The 26,828-nt window shown below is 43.5% G+C and overlaps 1 protein-coding gene across 2 annotated transcripts in view; it reads left to right on the top strand.

The window, feature by feature from the left end:
* Window positions 1–6,419: 6,419 nt before the first annotated feature.
* The window catches only part of MBOAT1 (membrane bound O-acyltransferase domain containing 1), a 111,063-nt gene continuing 90,654 nt past the window's right edge, over window positions 6,420–26,828 (top strand). The window contains exon 1 of one of the 2 annotated variants that reach the window (XM_057700412.1): window positions 6,420–6,715. In XM_057700412.1, the coding sequence (XP_057556395.1) occupies window positions 6,620–6,715 (96 nt within the window). In that variant the 5' untranslated portion in view covers window positions 6,420–6,619. Of the gene's footprint in view, window positions 6,716–7,359; window positions 7,418–26,828 lie in introns of those variants that run through there. The other variant, XM_057700413.1, reaches the window with a different exon arrangement.

Genomic DNA, 26,828 nt, shown 5'->3' with positions numbered 1-26,828 from the left:
GAATAGACGATGGCTCCCAAGGTCCCCCAAGGCTGGCTTAATATACCCCAGTGGCCCATCTGCTCCATCTCTCCTCTCAATCACTCTGCTCCAGCCTTCCTGGCAGCCTGATGTTTCTCCACTCTGCCAGACCTGCTCCTGTCTTTGGGCCTTTGCGCTAGGCAGTTCTTCTTTCTGGAATGTTCTTTGCCCAGAAATCTGCTTGGTTAACTCCTTAGCTGCTTTCAAGCCTTTGTTTAAATGTGATCTTAATGAGGTCTGCCCTGGCCACCCTATAAGACACTGCAACATATGTACCCTGTTCCCATTCACCCGTCACCCTGCTGCACGTTTTTTTTATTCTGTGCATGTATCATATACACATATGTGTATGTGTGTGTGTGTGTGTGTTGTTTATATATATATATATATAAAATGTTTGGTTTTTTTTTTTTGTCTTCCCCTGCTAGAGTATAAGCTCCATTGGGGGAGGTATTTTTGTCTGTCTGTAGTTTAGAATAGTGCTTTATAAATAATAGTTCCTCAGTAAACATTTGCTAAACGTCAACTCAGTTTTCACAAGCAAAAGCACTGTTTCCCCAAGTGAATCTGGGGAATGCTAATTCTGAAGGATGCACCATGAGCACACACAAAAAAGTCCTGTGGTCAACGGAGCTTGATGTACCTTTCTTAGAGATTGCCAACACGAGTGCCTGCTAGTTTGTTTTTGAGATACTCTGAAATAATTGACCAATAATGATGGAAACTGTTTCAAAGTAAATGAAAGTTACAGAAATGGCACAATAGGAGTATAGGAAGGCTTAGGGAATAGGGACAAATACCTGCTTTAGTCCTATAAATAACAGACTGTACTGTACACTCAGCATTTAGGGCTCGGCAGCCTAATGTGCTGACACTGATGGCCGTGCAGGCTCTGAATAACGAGCTGGGTCATGGGGATTTATGTGACAAGTCATGAGTACCACTGGCTGCACTGATTGCCAGGAGACCATCCATCCCTTCATTCTAAAGCATTGTTGTGCTTGGCACTGTCACTGGGCCTAGGAATCGGGCAGCAGAACAAGAGTGAAGAGTAAGGTAAAAATATGAGTTGAGGGAGAGTCCAAGTGGCCTCTGAAATGAATAGGAGGTCTAGGATTAAAGAATTAATGCTGTGGAGCTCCCTAAAGCCTAAGATGGCAGCGATCTCAGCAAGGACACACACAGTGGGGCTGGGGCAAAGGATGAGAAGGTGGGGACCAAGCATCTCAGGACACCCAAAAGCTCCAGGGCTTGTTTTTTTTTTTCTCTTTCTTTTCTTTTCTGCAGCCAATCAGAGAATCCTGGCAGCATTCATGATAGGTTTTTGCCTATCTCTATATTCTCAAACAATATCTTCAATCTTTTTTGGCAAGAGTAACTATTTGGAATGCAGCCAAAGAAGCAGGAAGTAAGAAAAAAAAAAAAACCCTCTGGATATCCAAGATAGATAGCATAGTTTACTTAAAACCGAAGTAGAGTCGGCCCTCGGTACATACAGTTTGCATACAGTACTACATTTTCCATCCCCGGTAGATTGAATGCGTGGATGTGGAGCTCGCGGATAGGAGAGTCTACTGTAAGATTTGGACCTCCCCGGATTTTGGTATCTGCGGGAGGTCCTGGAACTGATCCTCCCTGGGTACTGAGGGACGACTGTGCTTGGTTTCTACAAGATCTCCTTAGGCACTCAGCCAAAGCCTAGCGACTTTATAGAGTTCCTTAACTCATAGGAGAACCAAAATGGCAGTCAAGGCAGCAACAACCAAAATATGAGAGGAGATTGAAAAACTAGAAAGTAGACACAGTAATTGAAAAAGCTTACTTCTTTGGGCGTAGATTAGTGAACGGACAAATTCTTGACAACTCAATGGACTCTAAGACATTACTATATTGCAGGATGGGTTCCTGACTCATCAGTAAAAATTCAGTTATTGTGACTAACTCCATTTAAGTATGCAGGGACATAGGCGATCCATTTTAGAAACCTCTCCTTCCCATCTTCTCCCTTTTTTTCTTAGACTAAAGTTAAAAATAAAACGGTAGCTCGTAGAGGGAAAGCTTCCCTCGAGCAGAGTTAATTAATGTTTTTTGAACAATTACTTGGTAACGGGTTATTTCATACATAATCTTTCCTTCAGTAGTTACACCAGCCACGAGAGACTGTAATTCTTATTTTCACATTATAGAGGAGGAGGCTGAGACTTGAAGAAGACAATTGATTTGCTCAAAGTCACAAAACCAGTAAAAAGCAGTACAGGTTTTCAGATACAGTTTTGTTTTGCCCTGAAGGCTGGGTTCTTTCGATTTTCATTACCTGTTTCTCTTCTATATTTTAGGCTCCAATCCTGCCCACTCAGAAGCTGTGCAAGATTGTACTTATAAATATTGTTCTGTGTATTTTTAGTTAATGGTGTTTTGTTAGCAGGGTTTATTTTTGCATTTGCTTGTCAGTGACTAATTTCTGCTTTGTATTTGTCATAACTGGTTTCTTTCAGAGGTTGGCGTATTATTTTGGATTCTTTTGTCTTTAGACATACCAGCATCTCCCTGATGTAATTACAGAGGTTAGCAGGCTGAGATTTGTGTTGACTTATTTTGAATGACTAAATGATAGTATTCTCAGGGGAAAATGCTATATTATTTGCAGCAGTAAGAGCTAAATCTGGTTCAGTTATATTTCTTAATTTTCTGAACATGAACAAATATAAAAACAATGTTTAACTGTGATCTCAATTTGGAAAATACGTGAGGCAGGTAGGCGGTAATAGATGCTCCAAGCAAACGCAGAATGGTTGAGCTCAAATGTGAGGTAGGGCACTGACTGCAAAATCTAAATTCCCTATGGTTTTGTGTGGATGATGCTTAAAGAAAGTGCTTAAAAAGCAAGAGTGATACCTTTCATGGGTCAGTTTAGACCATTCTCTGAATCAGATCTGAGATGTTAGGCATGGAGTTTAATGTTCTATGCAGGCAACAATTTCTGCTATTTTCCTGAAGGTGGACTCCTAGTATAATAAAAAAGATTTCTGTATAATAAAAAGAACAATGGAATAGCCAAGTCTGAATCCTACTTTTGCTGTTTACTAGCTGGATAAGCTAGCTGCAAATTACCAGAAACTTCATATTCTCGTGAATAAAAATGGAGATGATGATGACATAATAATAAAAGTGATAACATCTGCCCTTTCAACCTCCTAGATTTGTTGGGAGGATCAAAGGAGATGATATAAATGAGTGTGCTCTCTGAATACACAATATCATTTCACGAATATGTGGTATTATTAGCATGGCAATTTATTTTTACGTGGTCTCTGTCATTGTAGATAGTTTTAATTAGTTTTCGTTGGTGATTATTTTTGATCGAATCATGAGAATTTATCTCCTTGAGGGGTTACACCTTTGTAAATATTGAGGATGATTTTAATTCAATTTTGTTGTTTGAGTATCTTTGGCTCGATCTGGATCAGCATGAGACTGGTGTTGAATTTTTATTACTCGACAGTATCATGCTGGCTCCCTGAAATACACCAGATTCTTTTTCAGGTCTTTTTGTCTGGCTTTTAATTTTAGACCAGTCATCAGGATAAGCACTGGATCTTCTGGATGACTTCACTTCCTGAGTATAGCTTCAGAAAGGAGATTAAAAACTTGACCTTGATATCAAGCCTCATTCTACTGCAGATAGAAAACAGGTGAGACAGAGTGCCTGTAGCATGACCCCAGCCACTTCATTTTTGAACAGTAAATGCAATGCTTTGTCCACAGGAATGACAGCCCTGTGGGTGTGTGAGCGGGCCTCCTGATAAAGAGAGAAGTGCTTTGTTTTAGAGGAGGCAACGTGGCATAATGACTGAGAGCCCAGGTTCTGGAATCAGACAGGCATGTTTTATTCAACCTCCCTAAACACAACCAGATACTTAAACTCTCCAAACTCCAGTTTTCTCATTTATAAAATAGAGATTATAATAACTACCAAATCGGTTATTGTCACTGGTAAACGAGAGAGCTATTTTTAAAGGTATATCTAGCATGTAATAATTATTATTATGAATTGATCTCTGATGGAAACGGAAGGAGAAGAAAAAGAGAGTGATGGGTCCATAGTGCAACTCTTATACATCTTAGAAGCATCTCCCATCCTCCGGAAGCCAGCTGAATTAACCTATAGTGTAACTGATCCATTCTCTCGCTCTCTTTTTTTTAATCCATTCTCTTGATACTGCATCACCTAATAGTTCTTTGAGAATTAATTATACTACAGTATCAGTAAAACAGAATTATTAAGATTTAAGTTCTGATGTTTTGTTTTCCAGATCTAAGCATAGTTCGTGAATTTTTAAGGGAAAATTTTAGAGTAGATGATGATCTTTGTTTTGTTGAGCAGAAGAAAATCTGTGTAGGGCTAATCTTCTGATTTTTAAACCTATGCCAATATTAAGACTATTTTTTGAAGTCTGAAGAGCATAGTTTTGTGGCAAATTATGAGTTGCCTGAGCATTTACTTCATAAATACTACCCAAACTGGTCTACTTTCTTTTCTGGCAGTTCACAAGGTCACATGTAAGTGTTGATTTTTTTTTCTTTTTTTTTTTTTACAATGCTTTCAAACCTCCTTCTGCCCTCAAACACCTTACATTAGCTGTCATCTTGCTTAAGGTAAAAGGAACATTGCTTCAGTTTCTAGAATTGTATATTTAATGAGCCTGTCTAGCCTAATTGATCCTCAAGCATATGCCTGTGTGTGTGTCTCTATGTATGTGTATGTGTTTGTATATATGTACGTGTGTGTGTGAGTGTGGGGGGGTGTGTGTGTGTGTTGTGAGTAGAGCTGAGATGGTCATCTGGTGGTGGTGGCCTCCTAGAAAATCTCCATGGGGTCAGGAAGTGGTGGTCGGGACATGGTTTTGCTTCTCAACAGGGAACATGAGTTGAGAAACTCTGGCCCGGTCATTTAAAGCTCCACGCAGCTTTTTGGTGATGAAACTCTTCCAGAAGGTGGGGTGAGGCCTAGCCTTGGAGGGGAAGTTGTTATGAGTATCTGACAGGCATTCAGTTGGATTTGAAGCTGGAGGCCACACTGATGACAGTGTTAGTTCTGCCCCAAAGTCACTGGCCTCCAGTTTGGTTGGATTCTCCACCAACTAACCCTTGGCTTGGGGGCTCAGTAACAGCTCCCAGGGAAACTGCTGATGCAAAGCTTTGGGTTTGGTTACCTGGTGAAGCCTAGGGATTGACACCAACTCACTTTTTTTTTTTTTTAATTATTTTTTGGGGGGTACACCAAGTTCAATCAACTGTTTTTATACACATATCCCTGTATTCCCTCCCTTCCTTGACTCCCCCCACCTCGAGTTCCCCCCACCCTCCCCGCCCCAGTCCTCTAAGGCATCTTCCATCCCAACTCACTTTTCTTTTTATTTTGTTCGTTTGTTTTTTTGTTTTTTGTTTTCCTACCCATTTGCTTTCCAACACTGTTTTTTTCCAACACTGCCTTCCTGAAAGCCTTCTTCATCAGCTAGCACACAGCACTTCCTGGAAAGGATCAAGACTTTTATGATTCTCAAAACCTATTAATCAACCAAAAAAGTTTTCCAAGTGTCAGTGATACATTTGGGTGTCTGAGGACAGGGAAGTGGAGGGGCCAGGTACCCGCCTTTAGAACCGGTTCTGGCAAAAAACCGATTAGAATGCACATAAACAGTAGCACCTTTTCTTACAGGGGTAAAAGAATTCACAATCCAAAGAGCCCGACATCAGTGGTCAGAAGCTAGCGGTCCTAGTGTCTGTGCCTGTGTGACACAGGCCAAGTCAGATCAGGGTGTAGGAAACTATGTCTTGCCCACAGGAATGTAAGGAGAGAGAGGTGGCTGGGTGCTGGGGCGCTGGCTGGGAGCACCGGGGTGTCCTTGGGCTTCGAGCCTCTGGCAGATTAACCCTTTGACGCAAGGACTGCGAGGGAGAAAGCTTGCAAGGAAAGCGCAGGAAATCTTAGCCGGCGCTGGGAGGCAGGGAGGGCGGGGATGGCGAGGCTGCGGCGGAACCAAAACAGGGTGGGGCCAGGGTGCTCCCTAGGGCAAGGCGCCCTCCTGGGTGACCGGGTGGAGGTCGTTTCGAGTGGCGGGGAGAGAGGATGGGGAGCTGGGGAGAAGGAAGAGCAGAGGCTCCTCCCGCCCCCGGGGCTGAGCGCCAGTAGGCGCAGGGCTAGGCGGCGGCGCCCTCGGCGTCGCTTTCCCTCTCGGTTCGGCCGGGGCAGGGCGGGCCGGGCGGCGCTCGGGGGCCGGGCTCCGAGTCCCCACTTTTCCTCCCTCCCACCCTCCCTCCTCCCGGGCAGTCGCGGGCGGCCGGACCAATGAACGGCGAGAGGAGGGGAGCGGGAAGCAGAGCGCGCTCGGCCGCGGCCCTCCTACCGCGCCTGTGGCCACTGCGCCAACGCCGAGTTTGCGCCCCGAGAGTTTGCGCTGGACGGCGTCGTCCGGCTCGCCGCTCGGTCCCCGCGAGCCAGGCGGCCGCACGGCCCCCGGGACAGCCCCCCGCGCGCCCTCGGGCGGGAGGACGCCGAGCGGGAGGGGCGCGGGCTTGGGGCCGGGGCTGATGCAGGATGGCCGCAGATCCGCCGTCCCGCCTCTCCTACCGCACCACGGGCTCCACCTGTCTGCACCCGCTCAGCGAGCTCCTGGGCATCCCGCTGGACCAGGTAACTGCGGGCGGGCGGCCAGGCGGCGGCTGGGGCGGGAGCGCAGGGACCCTCCCCGAGCCCGAGAGGGAGTGCAGCCTGCGGGGGTGGGGATGTTATCTACCTCCGTCCCCGCCCCCATAGCAGATTTCACTGCTACAGACTAGACAGGTGGATTTTTGTTTGTTTGTTGTGAGTTGCTGTTTTTCTCCTGTAAGTGTGAAAAAAAATTGGCATACCCTGCACAGCGAGTTCGAAGAAACAGTTTTCGTTTTCTTTGAAGTTTTGGGTTGCCTCGTTTCCTGTAACCCAGTTCTCTAAAGCATTCTCATAAATGAATCATGTTTCTTTCATCAGGGTAGTCAAGTCTTGATCATTTTTAAGTTAGATCAACCTACTTGGAAGCTAAGCCTGCTTGATCTATAAGCAATAGCCTGTAGCATTGGAATGAGAGACCTGGGTTTTTGGCAGTGAGGCTGGTGAAATCGGGTTCACAGTTGTTTTGCACCACGTGTGGTCTTCATCCGCGAGGGAGGAGGGACACAGGATGCTGTGGTTTTCCGAGGGCCTTAGCTTAGTAGGTCAGTATGTCCTCCAGGGTCCAGACTCACTAATACGACAGGTTAGTGGGAGAAGAGAGGCGCTGTTGCAGGTATTTGGACTGTCCAGGATCTGTCTGCTACCATTAAAGTTGAAAATGGCAACAAACAACAGTAATTCCAGGTGAGAAATCTTCCTGAGGGATGAGGCTGTCTTAACCCATTTTCTTGTCTCTTTAGGTGCTGCAGGCTAGATTGGCCCTGTATTTAGTAGTGAGTCAGTAAATACCCAGTTGACCCTTGAACAACACGGGTTTGAACTGCATGGGTCCGTTTATATGTGGATATTTTTCAGTAGAAAATACTGTAATACTGTACCATCTGAGGTTGCTTGAATCGGCAGATTCCTAGGAACGGGGGATGTAAGGGGCCGACTATAAATTATAACCCCTCTATAGTTCAGGGGTCAGCTGTATGTTATTTAATGGAATTGGGTAAGGCATGCCGGAGGAGGGCCCACTATACTCCTGTTTGTTTCATGCTGAGTTTTCGCCCAGTTTTCTTTCTCTGCCTTTCCCTAGTGATCTTTTAAAAAATTCTTCTTTCCTTCAAACAAGAGTATACCTGCTGCTCTTTCCGCTCGCATTCCTTCAGCAACGATTAAGTGAGACCTGGATGTTTGCCTTATTCAGATGCTGTTTCCTGAGCCACCCTTCTTCCTGGCTCCCTCTGAGGATCTTTTTCAGGACTCCACCTGATCTGACTGTTGCCCTCTCATCAGTTGTAAAATCCAGCAGGTCTGGAAATTGGGAGAGGTATCAGCTGCTAATGCCTGTTCTGGTAGTGAGGCTGTATTGTAGTGACTGCCAGAGACCTGCAAAGGCAGAAATAAGGGCAAATTCTTTAGCCCTGAGATGAAATATAGCTCAGAGCTGAATTTCCTTCAGGGAAGTTTGTTGGTACTTACCTCTCTACCCTCCATCACAATTTATTTTAATTGCATTTTCCATTTTTAGCAATTCAGCACAGCTAGAGAGAGGAGGAACCCAGGGAGGTTTTTTGTATGGAAAGAGTTAGATTGCTAATGGACCCTGGAGACTGACGACTGAGAGGTGCCTACGATGAAGTTATTAAGCGCTTTGTAACTGCATCCACTCTCATCCCCAATCTCCTGGATTTCTGGCAAAGGAATTCTGGTTTTAATTTATAAAAAAGAACAAAAGAGCCTGTGGGATGTTTAGTGCAGGGAGGGAGGGATTTCTGGGATGAACTGAAGGAAAAATGTGGGCAAAAGTCAAGGAAGGTGCACCTGTGATCTCTTAGATCTTAGGAAACCCCACTGCCCTCCAGCAGGGTCAAATCTGAGTGACTCTCGGTGGAAGAAGCACTTAAAGGGCATTGCTTCCACCGAGTTGGCTTATTTCGGGCCCAGGGAGAATCCCAAAGCATAAATGATATGGTTTGAGGCTAAACTGTGGCTTGAGAGTTTGGAAGCTTAGTGTGTTTTTCTCCCTTACACTTTCAAAGGCTTTTTAGATGTTAGACTGACATGGGAGTAATTCCTGCTCTGCTAGAAAACTTCCTTTGTGACTGCTGGCTGGTATTCTACCCTCATGGAGCCTCAGTGTCCTCCCGAGTGAAATGGGAGATGGCAAAAAGACCTACCTTTTGGAATCATTTTATGTAGATACAAAATACCCTATGGTCCTTGTATCAGACAGGGTCCTGGCAGGAAACAGTTCAACTCAATGGATGGCAATGAAGAAACTTTCATGAACTGTTGATACTTAGAGCAGTGTGGGTGGCATTAAGGGAACCAGTAAAGGATGTTCAGGTACCAAGACCTGGGCGCAGAAGGGGAAAGGGGAGAAAGTCCTGTTGCCAGGATGGGGGGTGGGGAGAGGGAGGGAAGCAGAGAGAGAACCTCAGCCCTTCTGCTCCCCATCTCCCAGCCCTTCCATCTCTTGCAGTGGACCCCAGTGGGCGGCTGGCCCGGGATGCCTGGGTGATGTGGTCTGCAGGGACTCCCCCTGGGGCACAAAATGGGGAAGAGAGAAGTGTTGCCAGCTCTGGAGGGCAGTCCTAGAATAAGAGCCCAGTCCTTGATACATGTTTGCTCCTGGCCCCTTAAAGAGTGCCTTTTTATTGGCCTGCAATTTGCTAAATGATAAAACATATACTTCATGTTGCCCAAGTAGTTCTTCATATGCCACTTAAAGATAGTGAATCCTTTACTTAATGTCTTAACATTTCACACGTATTTTGTAATTTCTGAATTGATTGCACCTGTGAGAATGTCTTTGGCTTCTGGGTCTCCCCGTGTCAAGTCGTTTATTATCTGCAAAACCTGAAATATCTGTTGAGCATTCTAGCTCTGTTTTCATCTGATTCTTCCTTTTATCTGTCTGTTAGCTCCTCAGGGGAGCCTGTGTGCAATTGTGACTATACTCAGGAAAAGTCTATGGTTTTAGATTCCAGGGACTTTTATTAGCCTGGCCTCCTCCAAAAGATGTTAAATGCAAAATCATCTTATTTAATTAGAGACCAGAGCACAGCAATTCAGATCCAGAGTGTAGGAAATAGATGACTTAGGGGCCTTCACAGGTGCCTCACAGATGAGTTTGTTGAAAACTGCGTTTCTAGTTTCTTTCTGATGAGCAAATGTGGAGCCCGGGCAAGGTACGAGGATGACAATTTTGTTTGATTTTTTTTGGTTTAATTCATCTGCTCATGCCCTCTCCACTCTGTTTTGGTTGTGGGGTATGGCATGATCTGTGTTTAAAGTATCCTTGCCTTCGAAGTTTGCAAAATTGACTCAGCTACCAGGATGGACCCGGCGGCAACGCTGACATTCCTGATTTGTGTGGTACACGGTCATATCCTAGGAGCTGCGCAAGAGGAGAAATTCCTGGCTTTAAGGAATTTGTAATTTGGTGCTGGGGAACTGTGAGGGCCAAGGCTATTTTTACCAACTGGAATCCCCAGATTAGTCTGTATTTGCATAAAGTATCAATTAAGTATGAAATTAAGATTCTTTGTCTGGATTTCAGTCCCCCCCCCCCGCCCCCCCAATTTAGCATCAGCAGAGAAAGGGGCAAAGGAAAAATAGACCGGGAGATAAGAATCCAGGAAACGATTCTTGAGATTAAAGCAGTCAGGTTTAGGCCTATTCACGTAAGCCTGTGTTACAGTTTAAAAGGCTAGGTCAGTAAAGACCAGCTCTGAAGACCTGAGCGTCTCGCCTCATGGTGATACCCGCAGTGGGTTCTGATCATTCCACCGGGACCTCTGACCACAAAGCTTCTATACCTGCCTGGAGCTTTCAGCCACCTGTTTGGTTCCCTTGCCTGTTCGTGGAAAGCCCAACCCTCAATTCTCTTCTTATCTAAGTCTTGCCCTTCGTTAAAAACCTCAGCTCACATTCCACAGTCATTATTAAATCAATTAAACATTTACTTAACACTTCTAGTGCCAGGGACTTGTTCAGGTCATAGAAACAGAAAGATTAAAAAAAAAAAATCAAGGTTTCTATCCTTGAAGAGTTTATTCACCCGTAGTGGAGACAAAAGACCCATGCAAGAGCTGTGTCCTCACGGACCTGTTTAGGTGCTAGTAGAGGTTTATAGGTGATACCGTAGTGGAACAGAGAAGGGGAAGCCACAGGACACCTTGGACTTCTGTGGAATTTACTGCTTATCTTTGACACAGTTTATATTTGGCACTTAGTAAATGTTACCTTATTTTGTTAGGTATCCTGCTGGGTTTATATACTGAGTTTCGAACTCGTTTAAAGTCTCCTTGAGGTCTAGGTTTTATCTATCCTGGCATTCCAAGCAAGTAGTAGGTGCTCAACAAATGTTTATCATTAGTAGCAATATATGCCAGTGCTAATGATATACGTTATCAGACTTTGATGTAGAATCTTGTTTTTAAAGTGGACAGTAGATGGGCCTTTGAGGAGTGGGGGGGCGGGGGGGGGGCGGGGAAAGGGTGCTCTCCTGAACATTTCCCCTGTTGGCACTGCCTCCGGGCTGTACTCCTGGGTTTCTGACTGGAACAATCTGCTCTCCACCCTGGGCCTTTCCACTTGACCCCAGCTCAGGATGCGTGTGGCAGGTCACAGAATGTCCGTCCCGCAGAGAGACACTTCATTAATTTTTTTGGCCTCAGTAGTTCCTGCAAGGCTAGGTCTCCTCTCCCCACTTAATTTCCCTTTCATTGTCTGATAGTAAAATCATTGGCTTACAGGAGGAACATCATTTGGTTAGACCACAAACAGCAGATGCTGAGTTTCCAGGAATTCCTGGGCCCAGGTGAGGCTGTGATCATTCAAGCTTCACTAAAATAGGGCCCATCCTCAAAAAACTCGTTGGGCAGGGACACAGAAATCAACCAGCGCTGCTTCTGCGCGGTGCACGGACCAGCAGCATCAGCCTTGAAACTTGTTAGAAATGTTCATTCTGTGCCCCAGCACCCCTGTCTGCCGCTCCGGGAGCGGGTCCAGCTGTGGTGATTTCATGGGCCCTCCAGGTGGTGCTGGGACGCCCAAAAGTTTGAGGACCACGGCCGTAGACAGATACTTGGGATTCAAATTAATTCAGCGCAGGGGAGGGGGATGAGGTGTGGTTGTCAGAGAGCATCTCACAGGTGGGGAGGAAGACGAATTGGGTCTTGAAGGCTGAAGAGGTATTTGTCGGGCCAAGTGGGTAGAAAGAGCAGCACGTACAGAGGTGAGGAGGTGTGAAAATGTGTGCTTCGTTCAAGGAACTGAGCCCACTGAAGTGGCTGGTGGGGCTGCCCTTGTGAAGACTGTGGGACTCTAAGTTGGGGAGGGAGGCCGGGTTCACAGCACGAGGAAGCTGGAAGGCTCTGCGAAGTGTTTGTGCTTCATCCTGCAGACCAGGGGGCAGCAAACTATTTCTGTAAAGAGCCAGACAGTAAATATTTTCAACTTTGCAGGCAGTCTTTGTTGCAACGACTCAACTGTGCCATTGTTGCATGAGAGCAGCCACAGACGATATGTAAATCACTGGGCCTGGCTGTGTTCTCGTGAAGCTTTCTTCATGGACTGAAATTTGAATTTTATGTAACTTGCACGTGTGAAATTTTCTTCTTTTGATTTTTTTCCCCAACCCTGTAAAGATGTAAAAACACATGTAGTTAACATGCAGGCCACACAAAACAGGCAGGGGCTGGATTTGGCCTGAGGGCTGGAGTTTGAGACCCCTGTTATAGACCAGTTTTCCTTAAAGTTGGTGGATGGACCGTCATCCGTATCTATTGCCGTGTATGCTTCTGAGATTTGACTCAGACCTGGTGAATCTGAGTACATATCAGAGTGAAGGGGCTGCCCAGGTGATTCTTGTGCCCACTGAAGTTTAGAGGCACTGCTGCCATCAAAGGGAAGGCATTGAAGATGTGAAAGGATTTTCATTTTGTGAAGTGGGGCAGGAGGTCATGGCTGAGGGATGCAGGGATGGAGGCGGAGCAGGGGTTTTGAGGATGAGTGGACATTTAGAGTGGTCTTTATAGGGGAGCAGAGAGGGAGCTGCCTGGGGTCAATTGCAAGGGTTGTTGAGTATATTTAGCCCACTGAAAATAAAAAATTTCAGGGTATGTGCGAATATGTGATTTTTCTCTTTCAGCAGCCCCACCTAGGAGCAAAAGTAAAATAGACAGTTGGACTGTTGCAGGGAAGGTTGTTGGAATGTTAAAAAGTAAGGGTGTTGAAAGATGCTGACAAGTAGTTGGAGGTGATGACAGTGGAAAGGGAAACAGTGGGAGATTGCAGGGACTTTGAGGAGCATGTGTAGGGGAAGTGAGAGAGCCGGGGGCCAGGATATTCAAGTGGAAGATTCCTAGTGAAGCTTCCCTGGGCGAGGATGAGAGCCAGGGTGTGGACATGGGAGAAAGGGTGAAAGTTGATTCCGTTCAGCAAGCCGAGAACTGGGGGATCTGAAGGATTATCTTAAACACTGCAGCTGCCCAGGGGGCTGGGGATGTAAGGTGGAGAGAAGGACTGTGTGGTACCTAAGTTCTCCAGGAATGTGGAGGTTGGTAGATTCTGACAATGAAGATGGACCAGAGAGGGTAAGACAGGCTCTGCTATCAGGCACTCAGCCAGCTGCTCTGCAGGGCACATCTCATTTAATATTAGGAGCCTGAGTGGGGTCTGGAGAGGGTACTTCCTGCCTGGAAAGATGGTGCCTCTCAAAGGGAAGAGCTCTCTCAGCCTCTTTATAAAAGGAGGTAGCAGCTGAGCCTGATGAGGGGAGGTCAGCCCGCTCTGTTCTTTCAGTGCTCACCACCCCCATTCCCTCCAACCCATCCCATCCTAGTGGCCCAGTTCACACTTGGCACTAATTAAACACTTTATTGAATAAATACAATACCAAACAAAATGCATTCAAATGCTTTCTAAAGAACTCAGCTTTAAAGGTCTTTCTCTTCAGGCTAATGCCAAACACAATAAAGGCAGATACGCTCCTTTCACATAATTGGCTCATTTCGTACAGCACTTACATCTTTCAGTGCACAAGTATATTACAGAATGACATAAGGACGGTGGGAGAAAAATGGTCCGAAGCAGCAATAGGCACATCTGGAAAAGCAGTGACTTTCTTCTCTCTCCTTGCACCTCGCGGTGGTAAAATGAGAAAGCAAATGCCCCGGGGCAGACAGTTCTGCCACAAGGCTAAGGGCAGAGGGAGAGAGCTGGGAAGACACTGAGGCTTCTGGAGCCAGCGGAAGGAGGGCTCTGAGGAGGAGGTCGGTGGTGGGAAGATAAGTCGTGGAGGAGGAGGAGGACGTTGGGAGCAGCCCATGACTGCAAGCCCGCGAGCTGGGCAGGGCCTGGGGCTGAGCAGCGGGGTGCTGGGCAGGTAGAGGTGCCCCCCGGGGGCCCAGAGTCCTGGTAAGGCTGTGGCCAGCCGCTGACCCTGAGCCTTGCTGTCTTTCCTGGAGCTGCACACAAAGGGTGGAACGTTGCTTTGTGGCTCTGAAGAGATTGCTTTTGGGAGGTGAAAAGTGGCTTTTAAAATAGCCAGAGATCATCAAACAATGAGGTGTGTCGAGGGCAAGACTGTGTTATAAACCGCAAATTCCATAACATTGGAGGACAGGGCAGGTGGCCTTGGGGACTGTCCCTCCGTCCAGCCCTGTGCACCAGGCAGGAGGATGACGTCTCCATTCCAGGGGACTCTGGGTGAGTCCCCGAGGTGGGCAGGCCCGCATGGCAAGTGCTGGCGGTTGTCACTGTCTGGTGGCCTGATTTGACAACAGTCAAGGGAGGCGTGGCCATGTGCTTTCTGGCATTTCAAGCAGAGGCCTGGTGGGTCCTGGAGCTTTCACCTTCCTGGTGTAGATCAAGAGGTGTGTCTTCACAGCTTGGCCTCCGTTTACCTGTCAGGCCTAATGATACCAACAGCTGTGTATAGTGAATGCTTAAACAGGTCTTCAGTAACTTGCCTGCAGCCTGGGAGCTGGGCAGGGACAGAGGCAGGACTCGAACCCGGGACTGCCAGTGCAGACTTGGCTCACGGTCCCTGCTCTGCATCCCAGGCCCAGCTTCCCTGGGCGCTGTACGTACCATCAGCGCAGGGGACGTGTGCTTTCCTGTGCTGGAGAGCCACTGTGTCTTTCACGCCTTCCAGCTTCTGCTCACGCTTTCCCCTCTCCCTGGCATTAGTCCTTATCCTGGTCCTCATTTCCTTTTTCACCCCCTCCTGTCTGCTCTCTGTAACCCTGGCCTTGCTCTCCCCTCTCCCCTTATAGAATCCCTCTCCCCCAGGGCCAGATGGGTCCCCTTTTATTTTCTTTGTTTCTCCGTAGTGCTCTCTCCATACCGCATCCTCTTTTTTTGTGGTGGGCTGAGGCGGGGTGGATTATGTTTGTTGACTCTGTGTGTAGGCATATCTACTTGTCTGCATATTGGTTATGTGTGTCTGTTTTTGTCTTTTTTTAAAAATTGAAATATATAGTTGATTTATTAATTGTATTAGTTTCAGCTGTACAGCAAAGTGATTCAGTTATACATGTATTTCAGATTATATTGTATTATAGGTTATCACAATATATACATATATTTTAATTAATTAATTTTATTGGCTGTGTTGGGTCTTCGTTGCTGCATGTGGGCTTTCTCTAGTTGCAGCGAGTGGGGGCTACTCTTGTGGTACGCAGGCTTCTCATTGCAGTGGCCTCTCCTGTTGCAGAGCATGGGCTCCCCGGCGCGTGGGCTTCAGTAGTTGCGGCACATGGGCTCAATAGTTGTGGCTCACAGGCTTAGTTGCTCCACAGCATGTGGTATCTTCCTGGGGCAGGGATCAAACCCGTGTCCCCTGCATTGGCAGGCGGATTCTTACCCACTGTGCCACCTAGGAAGTCCCTATCACAATATATTGAATATGGTTTCCTGTGCTATACGGTACATCCTTGTTGCATATCTGTTTTATATATAGTAGTTTGTATCTGTTCATCCCATAATTTATCCCTCCCGCCCTCCCTTTCCCCATTGGTAACCATAAATTTGTTTTCTACGTCTGTGAGTCTGTTTCTGTTTTGTATGTACATTCATTGGTATTATTTCTTAGATTCCACATATAAGTGGTATCATGTAGGATGTGTCTTTGACTTACTTCACTTAGTAGGAGATACTCTAGGTCCATCCATGTTGCGGCAAATGGCAACATTTCATTCTTTTTTCCCACATAGTGCCTCTTACTTTATGTCAGATATTTATTGGTCTTTCTGCCCTGCCTGACTCTGAGAGGCTTCTCTCTGTCGTTGCTTATTGAGCACTGGATGCCGAATGTTGGACTAGAAGCGGGATTCAAAGATGAATTAGGATCCGTGCCTTCTAGGAGACAAACCAATACACACTTGTTAAATTACTTTATTATGTGTAAACTCTTGTAAAACAATGTGCTGAATGCTCTAGAATGGGCCTCAGCACCCCTGGGCCTGTCCTGGGGAAGGTGGGTGGGGGGCGCTTCCTGGGAGCTGCTGCTTTAGAAGGAGAAGGGGAAACTGCAGGGGTGGGGCCAGGTGGGGTAGGCAGAATATACCAGGAAGAGGAAGCTGTTTGAACGAAGGTACTGAGACGCAGAAAAGATGAACTTTCTGCGTGGGCGGTCGACAGAGGCTGAATCATAGTCCTCTTGGTATGCTTATTAATATGAAGTAAGAACTAAATAAACTTGGTTCCATTGAGGTGGAATTTTATTTACATATTTGCATTGGGATGGATGCCTAAATGATGATAAAATTAGGAGCCAGTTCTTTTTACCAGCTGGTTAGGCCTGTTTATTATTTGGACCCTGCATTTCAGATTGAATAGGCCTAATTTCTGATTTGAAAGTTAATTAATGGCCCAGTTGCTGATAGTTAAATGTGAATTTTGGGTTGTTTAAATACAAATTTCTCCTTTCCCGTTTTCATTATGTGGAGTTGAGAAATGCATTACTTGCCATTATAGATGCAGATATTAATATCATATTTTGGGACCAGTTGTCTCAAGTGTGTGTGAACAACATGCAGAAATTTCCTTTTGCAGTCTGAAGTCAAGTCACATATATAAAAAGTGCTGTATACCCAAGTACTCCAAAATGTTTTTTTTTCATTTGTGTAACTATTTTTAATAATTTTTTTAAATAAACTCTTTATTGGAGTATAATTGCTTTACACTGTTGTGCCAGTTTCTGCTGTACAACAGAGTGAATCAGCTGTATTTGTACATATATCCCCACATCCCCTCCCTCCCGTGACTCCTTCCTACTCTCCCTGTCCCACCCCGCTAAGTCATCCCCAGTCATTGAGTTGATCTCCCTGTGCTATGCAGCAGCTTCCCACTAGCTATCTATTTTACATTTGGTAGTGTATGTATATGTCAGTGCTACTCTCTCACTTCGTCCCAGTCCCAAGTGTTTTTGAAGCATGGCCTCCAAATTACATTTATAAAAAAAAATTTCATGGAAAGATTATATTGAAGGAGATGCACTCTGGAAATATCTTTTCATAGCAGCAACGTGTAAAAAGAATTCAGTCTGTGTAATTTAATAACAGTATTTGGTTGTGTGGTTTTCAGAAGCTTTCTATTTTAAGTAAGTCAACCCTTTCAGTAAACAAGACAAAAGGGAAACTTGCTGCAGTCTTATTAATGATAATTTCTAGTAGTTTTGCCGGGATAGCAGAAGGATAGGGAGTAATCAGTGGGAAAAGTAACTTCAAGTAGTTTAAACTGGTTAAAAATATGCTTTATTAAAAGACCACTATCCCATAGGGCTTAGAAACGTGATCCTCTGCCACAACATGAACTCATTAACCCATTTTCGTGAGCCAAAAAATATGCACTCGGTGACTTATTTACCAACTTCCTTATAATAGTGGGGCTCTGCCTATCACTTTGTTATCAGTGATTCATCTTCTTTGAAGTATGGTTTCGCAAGTCTACACAACATTAAAGGGGCTCTAAGTGTTGAGTTAGGTTTTCTGGGGGGATGTGCTGGGGATTTCCCAACCCTTATATTATTACAGAGATTCCATCCTCCAGCTTATTTACCAAAACAACAGCGCAAAGCTCGGGTTCTGTCTCTCCTTCGAAAAAAGAGCAGGGGTGCATTGGAAAAGTTTTGTTCTGGGGGCTCTGCATTCTTATTTCAATCAAGTAATTAAAAAATAGTGTGGTTTGTGCCCCCGCCCACGTTCGTCTCATTCATCATTGCTGTACCTCTCATTTGAAACAGAGTCAGCAGAGGTATACACAGCAAAAAGCTGCTAAAGCCTAGAGGAAGTTGCTAAATTCAAAAGTCATTTTGTGAAATTTCATGAAGCGGTTTAGCTGTGAGTGTCACTGGGTTGAGATGTCTTTCTTCCAAAGACTTTTTTTTATCCCCGGCATTATTTCTGGCTCTTTTTAAAAATTTAACTGCATTGATTTAAAATATTTATCTGTTTTAATTAAAAATGTGTGTGTTGGATTAATGTTGGTTTTCATTTTGTATAAATGCAGATTAAAAAAGTGAGTTTTCTCACTAGGTAGCTTATGCACTTAATGTCAAATCACAAGGCAGGAAAGGGGGCATAATGAAAGGTTGGTCCCTGTGGTGTCCACCCCTCCCCCCCCCCCACCGGAGTAGTTTGCAGCTGCTCAGATCCCCTCCCCACTGGCAGCCAGTGGTATCCTTTCAGAGACAGGCGAGGCAGCCACGTACCGTACACAGAATCTTTTTGCTTTTCTGACACAAACAGGTGTGTACAGTTCTTCCACTCTTCACCTTTAAAAGAAACTTAGTGTCTCTTAGGGGTTGATTCATATCTGCATCTACAGAGCTCTTGTGACGATGACTTCCTTTCTGCCTTTTCTGAGAGTTCTGTGCTTCCACGAACAGCCTCGTCCTTTAGCAAATGAGGAACGATGCTGATAGGGGTGGGTGATGGGGTTAGGGAGGGGTCTTCCATGTTGGCAGGGTCCCCAGGAGTATGGAAAGCATGAGGGCCACTTCCAGTGGGACAGGTTGGGAGATGAGCGCTGAGCTGGGGGTCGGGGCAGAAGATGGAGTTTGCCTTGTTTCCCCTGGAAGGGAGATAGGTACACGCTGGACTTAGGCATGAGGACGTTAAAGGTTCCCTGTCCCTTGTGCCCCAGGGATGAAAATGGCTCTGCCTCTCACTGGCCTGGTGTCAGCGGCCCGTCTCCAGAATTTTTGGTCTCTCCGTTTGCAGGAAACGATGCTCTTTAAGCCCAATGCAGCTCTAAAATTCTGATTCCAAGATCTTCAATAGTAGCAAGGAAGGCTTGGTTTTAGATTATAAGGAAAAACTTCTTGAGTGTAAAGCCCCCAAATCAAGGGTTTTCTCTTTCTTTTTACTTTTCAGTGGATGTAGCTAAGAGGATTGTACATGTATATTTTCCTTTCTTATTTCTCCCAATGAATGTGGGCATTTCCATGCATGTTGGCTGAAGCGAATTGACCTTCAGGGCTCTGGAGTCTCTCTTCTTCCACGTCCTCATTAGAGTAAGGTCAGAATGCCTTAGGAATTTGTGTGCTTTACCCTGGAAATAAGATCATGTGAAAAAGAGCTTCTGTTTCTTGTTTACTTGGGATGTTGAGCTGATTTTCGTCGCTTCTCAGTTCCAAAAGATAATTGCCCATTCATCTCCAAAGAGTAAGTGTTAACCTGCCTGCAGGTTATTGAACAAAAGGGAAGCAAATCAACATGTATTTGAAATTATATTCAGAGAGCCATTTTCTACACGTTGTGAGAGAAGAATATCTTCAATTTTTTTAATGTGTGGGGTCTGGGGGTGGAATTTACAGGAAGGGTATAATAAAAGACTATTTTGTAATTTTAGTCTTATTAACATTTACCACAATGTCATAGTGAGCGTGACTAAGTTGTAAAACTTGTCGACTTATGTGTTTATCTTTCTACTGAGGTATTTAGAGTGTCTTTATAGATATCTTTATCTGATGGCCAGTTTTGTCATCTTAATTTAAGAGAAGGGCGAAAGGAGGCTATAAACTAAAAGTAATCATTTCATGAACCTACAAGTTGGGGCCCAATGTCACCATCATAGCCAAGAATGAATTGTGACTATGCATCTTAATTAATGGAAACTACAGAGAGAATTATGAAGATGGTAGTTGGCTGTAAAATGATTTAGAAATTGACCACTTCCAAGTTTTTAGGAGAGCTGGAAAACCATCTCTTGTGTGCTTGGCAACCCTCAAATATTTATTAGAATTATATGTGTTGAAATTTGGTTCTGTGTTGCAAAGTTCCTAGATGATATGGAGAAGTTAGAAAAGAGCAGAAAAAAATGGTTAAAAGAACAACTGGACTGAAGGTTCCTAAACAAAAGGAAATGAACTTGAGTAAAAGTGGATGGCAAAAGCCACAGACTGTGGAGTGGCCGTCAGTGAGGATGATAAAATGCCAGTTAGGTAACCATAGACAGGGTGTGCCACTAATGCACCTCATTTCCTGAGGAAGGCCTTGAACTTGATGGCCTCAGAGAACTCCTTTGTTATGTCATTTTGTAATTGTCCCTCTTTAGCGCGAGTGAAAATACTAAGGGTCTCACCAATATTTCAAGAAGCAGCTTGCCTATCATCTGAGGTTTGCCCTTTGCTTCATAGTAATAGATCATGTTCTATGGTAATTAAATAAAAAACCCTAACTTATTTTGGAATAATTTTAAATTCACTGAAAAATTGTAGTGATAGTACAAAGAGTTTTTATAATTGCCTCCCCCAGTTTTCCCTCAATATTAGGTCCACTTGTCAGAAGTAAAACATCAACACTGATAGATAACTATTAAATGAATTCCAGACTTTGAAAATTTCATCGATTTTTCCACTAGCATCCTCTTTCTAATCGACAATTCTGTACCTTGCAATTCACCCATTTCAAGTTGTACAGTTCAGTGTTTTTTAGTATATTCACGAGATTGTGTAATCATTGCCATAACCAAGAGAAGTCTTAGGAGACATGACAAGTTAATGTAATGTGTCCTGAATGGGATCCTGGAGCAGAAAAAGGGCATTAGGTAAAACCTAAGGAAATGTGAGTAAAGTGTGGGCTTTATTTAATTCTCATGTATCAGTATTGGTTCATTAACTGTGACAAATGAAACCTTTCTACGTATGATGCTAATAAGAAAGGAAGCAGGTTGCAGGATATATGAGAACTTCCTGTACTATCTTTGCAATTTTTCTGTAAATCTAAAACTGTTTCGAAAAATAAATTTTATTTAAAACATGATGCTTTTTATTTTTAATCAAGGATCATTAGTGTGCTATGTCTGTGAACATTGGGACCAGAGAATTTTCTAGTCAGAAGAATGGAAAGTGTTTGTGTTTTAGATTCACTTTTGCTTTGAAGTCAGATTTATTAAAATCATTGCATTCATCTAAGCCACTTTCTGTAAAGATATAAAGGACTTTTGGTTCATCCTAAATCCTCAGGCTCCTCATTAGGTAATTTTCATGAACGAATAGTTGTTTAGCAAGATACATATTTCTCTCCCTGTAACATCAGTCAGTAGAACCACCCCCAGACAAAGCTCTCCAGGCATTTACCATTGCTCAATGAGATACTTCCTCATTGCTTTGACCTTGGAAATGCTATTCTGTATCTCAGTTGTCCATTCAACAGGACCATTCTGAGTGTATATTGCTTAAGCCACACGGATTCATGCAAAAATCTTTATGGAGTACAAGCTGTAAAAATCTCACCAAATTTTAGACCCAGGCTGTGTAATTGATGTTTGTGTTGCCTTCTGAGTTCTGTCCTGTGAACTTACCTTGCTCTAACCTAGTAGGAACAATGCTGGAATAGACTTTAAAGAACTGGGTTCTGAGCTAGGAGCCAATCCTTTATAGGTGTGTGACCTTGGATAAGCTATTGAACCTTTCAGGGCCTGATTCCTTATTTGTAAAATGAGCTAATACACACACATTAGGGGTGGTTGTGAATTTCAAATAAGGCAGGTGATCCATGGGGAAGATCTTAGTAAGGTGTTCAGTGACGATGTGGATGTTGTTTGCTATCATTTCCCCATCACCACCTCCATCCCATTTTTGAAGCTGATAGGGAAAAATGCTCATGTCATAGCACGGAGCTTAAGTGAGGTGGGTGTAGGTGGTGTTTGGAGGGGAAGTTGTGTTTTCAGTTAGTATCTGGTGAGGAGTAAGAAAAGACTGGACCTTGGGGATTCTAGGAGACGGAGGAATTTAATACTTCAAGGCAGAAAAGATGGGGCAGAAGAGGCAGGGAGTAAAGAAAGGGGTGACAGCTGGAAAGAAAACTTGTTTTTGACTGTAATGAAATGGGAAGGTGGGGATCCGAGCTGAAATGTAAGTAAATTTAGTGAGCCCAGGAAGTGAGAAAGAAACCTCGTGTGGAATGACTCTTTTTATCAGGTAAACATTACTTCTTATCAGCTGAAGTGCTGGGTTGTTAGTTTTGGTGTGTTCGTAGCCACCATAGTGGTGACTTTATTTTTCCTAATATTCTTTGGGAATATTAGGGAAAATCAGTTATCTTCAGAGACAGACACTGAAGCTCAGGTTTGTACTTATTTATCAGCCAGTTGGATATATAAAAGTTGGGACATCTTTCTATCTCTTTCAAAGAAAAGGAAAATAAGGAAAATACAGCTTAGTTCCTGAGGAGATTTGGACCACAGATATAGTTATTCTGTCATATAGCAATAATTCTACTTTCAACTTCTGGTCTTAGTGCTAATCTAGCTATAAATAAAACTTTTTACAATGATTGCTTGCTATATACTGTGCTAAGCACTCCGTATGAATTATCTCATCTAAGCCACACAACCACCCTATGTGCTATGTGACTTGTGTAAGATCCCATGGCTGGTCAACAGTAGACTCAGGAACCTTGGATTCCAACCCTGGAGTCTTGTCCATGCTTGTATTTTATGCCTAAGGGCATCAAGTGCAGCCTCAAAGCAGAGATGATTAGAATATTTGGTAAATCTGGGAATGAATCAGAATACACAGCAGTTTTGCAGGTGCCCTCTTTGGCTTGTGCAATGTGGTAAAATGACCCAGGGGATGTGTTTTGCTCTCCTGTCCATAGCAGGTGATACTGTGGAAGGGCGGATGGCCACAGCAGTTCACTCTGTGCTGGCTGAGTCACAATTCCCTCAGGTGTTTAGTACTGTGTGTCAGCTTTTAAGACATTGGAAAACAAGTATAGCTGAAGGAAGTTGAGAGGCAAGGTGAGAGCTTTTGAACCTAGTCCATATGAGGAGGATTACTGAAGGAAGAAGAGGTGTTTAACTTAAAGAAGGAAAGCCTTAGGTAGAATACAATAGTAGTTTTTAGATATTTGAAGAATATAATTATGCTGTATTCTCAGCAGAATTAAACTCAAGGGTTGGAAACTTTAGGGAGCTAGGTTTCAATCTGTCAGAAAGTCCCTTATTAATGAGAGTTGTATAGATAAAAGAATTGATCATCATTGGAGTTCATGAGTCCCCCGTCCCTGGCAGTATTAAAGCAGAGGCTATGTGGCGATGACTCCTATCATCAGTCTACTCCCTTCCTTCCTGATGTCCCTTCCTGCTTGCCTTGAGTTAATTCTTTTATTCAGCTGCTAGTGCATAGTGATTCTAGTTTTAGTATTAATTGAAAATAAGTAAGTGGTTTAAGGAGCAAACTTTCTCAATGAGTATTTAAAGATAGAAAGATTCCTAAATGTTAAGCAATAGAGGAATAGTTAGATTGAATTATGGTATACTCAAACTATGGAATTATATGTAAGTATTAGAGAAAACGAGGTCAGATTGAAAGATATTCATCATATTGAGTGAAAAGGCCAAGTTGCAGAACAGTACGTACATTATGATCCCATGTCCTGTTTAAATTAAAAAATGCTCTCTCTTTCATCTATTTATCTATCTGGTTTTGGAATGATAGTCACCAACATGTAGCTAGTGGTCACAGTGACCTTGACCCTCTTAACAGTCACCCTGATTGCTGGGGAGGGTAAAGGAAACTTTGAAATGTTTACATCTGTATTTTCTTAAGCTAACATAGTTTTTGGGTATTTAAAAACTTTAAAAGGAAAGATCTTCAAGACCCAAAGGAATGAAATAATTGTAGAAAATATTAGGTGGCCTGGTGATTATTTTGGGGCTCTCCCAGTCATAAAGGCAATAGGGTTGTGGTGGGGGGGGGGGAGGGTGGATAAGAGTGTCTTGGTGAATGGAACTACTTTTGACAGAAATGGGGAAACTGGAAACAAAGGTTGACTAAGAGGTGAACTAATGACTTCTGCTTGAGCTATATTAAGATGAGAGCAGGATTTCAAAAAATAAATGCCCTGAAGGCAGTGTGAGACATGAGAGATCAGAGCTTCAGAGATGGAGATTTGGAAGTCATTGGCATGGGTTAGGGTGGGGTGGGTGAAACCAGGAAAAGGAACAAACTCACTGGGGGAGGAAATGAGATGAGACTACAGCAGAGACTTGCCCTGGTGAACACTCCCCATTTAGTGCCTGTGGAGGAGCCCAGAGAGAGGGCAGGATTAGAAAGGTAATTTAGTAGCATGGAAATGAGTGCGGATGGGAGGGGTATTGCACAGCCCTCTTGGGAGGAGGAGGGTTGAATTTTTTGAGAAAAATATTGTTTGGGATGGTGGGGAAGGCAGTTTTAGAAAAGTGTTGAAGGGGAAAATGATACAGTATTTAGGGAGGAAATACCATTCGTAAGAGAAATTTGATGACTCTGAAGGAGAGAGATGAGACAATGGCAGGAAGGGCCAAGAGAAGGTTTGTTTCATTTTTAAAGAAGAGTTATCCATATCTGAAGACAAAAGCAAAGAAATCACAAACTCTGTGGAGAAGAAGTTGACAGAGACTTGATGCAGAGTGGATTAAATGTGAGAGGGGATGGGAAACAGCACTTGGTCAGCTGAAGACATGGGGAGAAGTTCCCTTCTGCATCCAGAAGGGTGGTTGTGGGCCTGAATCACTTCAAGATGGAGACTGGAAGAAGCATGGGGTGCTCCTGCTGAATAGCCTTGGCTTTGGCTTTCCATTTGACTGAAGAATGCCTGGGTGAACACGTGAAAACAGATTTATCAGTATTTGTTCTTAAGAAAGAGCTGAGTAGATGGGAAGCATCCAAAGGGTGGGATGGAGCTCAAAGTATCATGTGGACCTAAGGCATCCTAAGGACCTAAAGTAACAAAAGGTGGCTCAAAGTGTCCTAGTTTACAGTGGTCACCATCAGAATCACCTGGGCCATACTTTAAACACAGGTATTCCTAGGCCCCACCCCTGATCTTTCTGAGTCAGAATTTCCTAAGAAGTCCGGGTCTAAGACTGAGGAAATCTAAAGAATCAATCTACATCACTGAGCAGGAAGACAGAGTAGTGGAAATCAGTGAAGTGGGACAGAAAAAAAGAATAAAAATTAATGAGGACAGTTTAAGAGACTTCTGGGACAACATCAAGCATACTAACATTCACATTATGCGGGTCCCAGAAAGAGAAGAGAAAGAGAAAGGGGGCAGAGAACATATGTGAAGACATAATAACTGAAAATTCTTCCTAACCTGGGAAAGGAAACATATATTCAGATCCAGGAAGCCCATAGAGTCCAAAATAGGATCAACCCAAAGAGGACCACACCAAGGCACATTATATTTAAAATGGCAAAAATTAAAGGTAAAGAGAGAATCTTAAAAGCAGCAAGGGAAACAGAAGTTACAGGCAAGAAGGGAGTGGCATGATTAAGTGGGATTTATCCCAGAGATGTGATAGTTTAGTATTCACAAATAAATCAGTGTGATACACCACATTAATAAATTGAAGAAGAAAAATCATATGATCATCTTAATAGATGCAGCAAAAGCTTTTTGACAAATTTAACATTAAGTTATGATAAAAGCTCTCAACAAAGTGGGTGTAGAGGGAACATACCTCAAAATAATAAAGGCCATATATGACAAGCCCACAACTAATATCATACTCAATGGTGAAAAGCTGAAAGCATTTCCTCTAAGATCAAGAACAAGACAAGGATGCCCACCCTTGCCACTTTTATTTAACTACTATTAGAAGTCTTAGCCACAGCAATCAGATAAGAAAAAAATAAAAGGAATCCAAATTGGAAAGAAGGAGTAAAGCTGACACTACAGATGACATAATACTATACACAGAAAATCCTAAAGACACCACCCCAAAATACTAGAGCTCATCAATGAATTTGTAGGATACACAGTTAATATACAGAAATCTGTTGCATTCTTATATACAAATGATGAACTATCAGAGAAATTACAAAATTAATCCATTTATAATCTTAACAAAAAGAGTAAAATACATAGGAATAAATCTAAGAAGGAAAAAGACCTGAACTTGAAAAACTATAAGACACTGATGAAAGAAATTGAAGATGACACAAACAGATGGAAAGATATGCTGTGTTCATGGATTGGAAGAATTAATATTGTTAAAATGACCATACTACACAAGACAGTCTACAGAGTCAATGCAATCTCTATCAAAATACCAATGACATTTTTCACAGAACTAGAACAAATAATTCTAAAATTTGTATGGATAAACAAAAGACCCTGAGTAGCCAAGACAATCTTGAGAAAGAAGAACAAAAGTATCATGCTCCCTGATTTTGAACTATATTACAAAGCTGCAGTAATAAAACTGTATGATATTGGCATGAAAACAGACACATAGATTAATAGAGCAGAATAGAGAGTCCAGAAATGAACCCACACTTAAATGGGCAATTAATCTATGCCAAAGGAGGTGAGAATTTACAATGGGAAAAAACCTCTTCAATATATAGTGTTGGAAATACTGGACAGCTTCATGCACAAGAATCAAACTGGACTAGTCTCTCTCATCATGCACACAAAAAAATTTCAAAATGGATCAAAGACTTAACTGTAATATTGGAAACCATAAAACTTCTAGAAGAAAACATAAGCAGTAAACTCTTTGACATCAGTTTTAAGCAATATTTTTTTGGATATGTAGCCTTAGGCAAGGCAAACAAAACCAAAAATGAACATATGGGACTACATCAAACTAAAAAGCT

This window comes from Hippopotamus amphibius, chromosome 11, assembly GCF_030028045.1.
Source record: "Hippopotamus amphibius kiboko isolate mHipAmp2 chromosome 11, mHipAmp2.hap2, whole genome shotgun sequence".
In the NCBI taxonomy this organism is placed as follows: domain Eukaryota; kingdom Metazoa; phylum Chordata; class Mammalia; order Artiodactyla; family Hippopotamidae; genus Hippopotamus; species Hippopotamus amphibius.
This window is presented reverse-complemented; position numbering and strand designations above follow the sequence as displayed.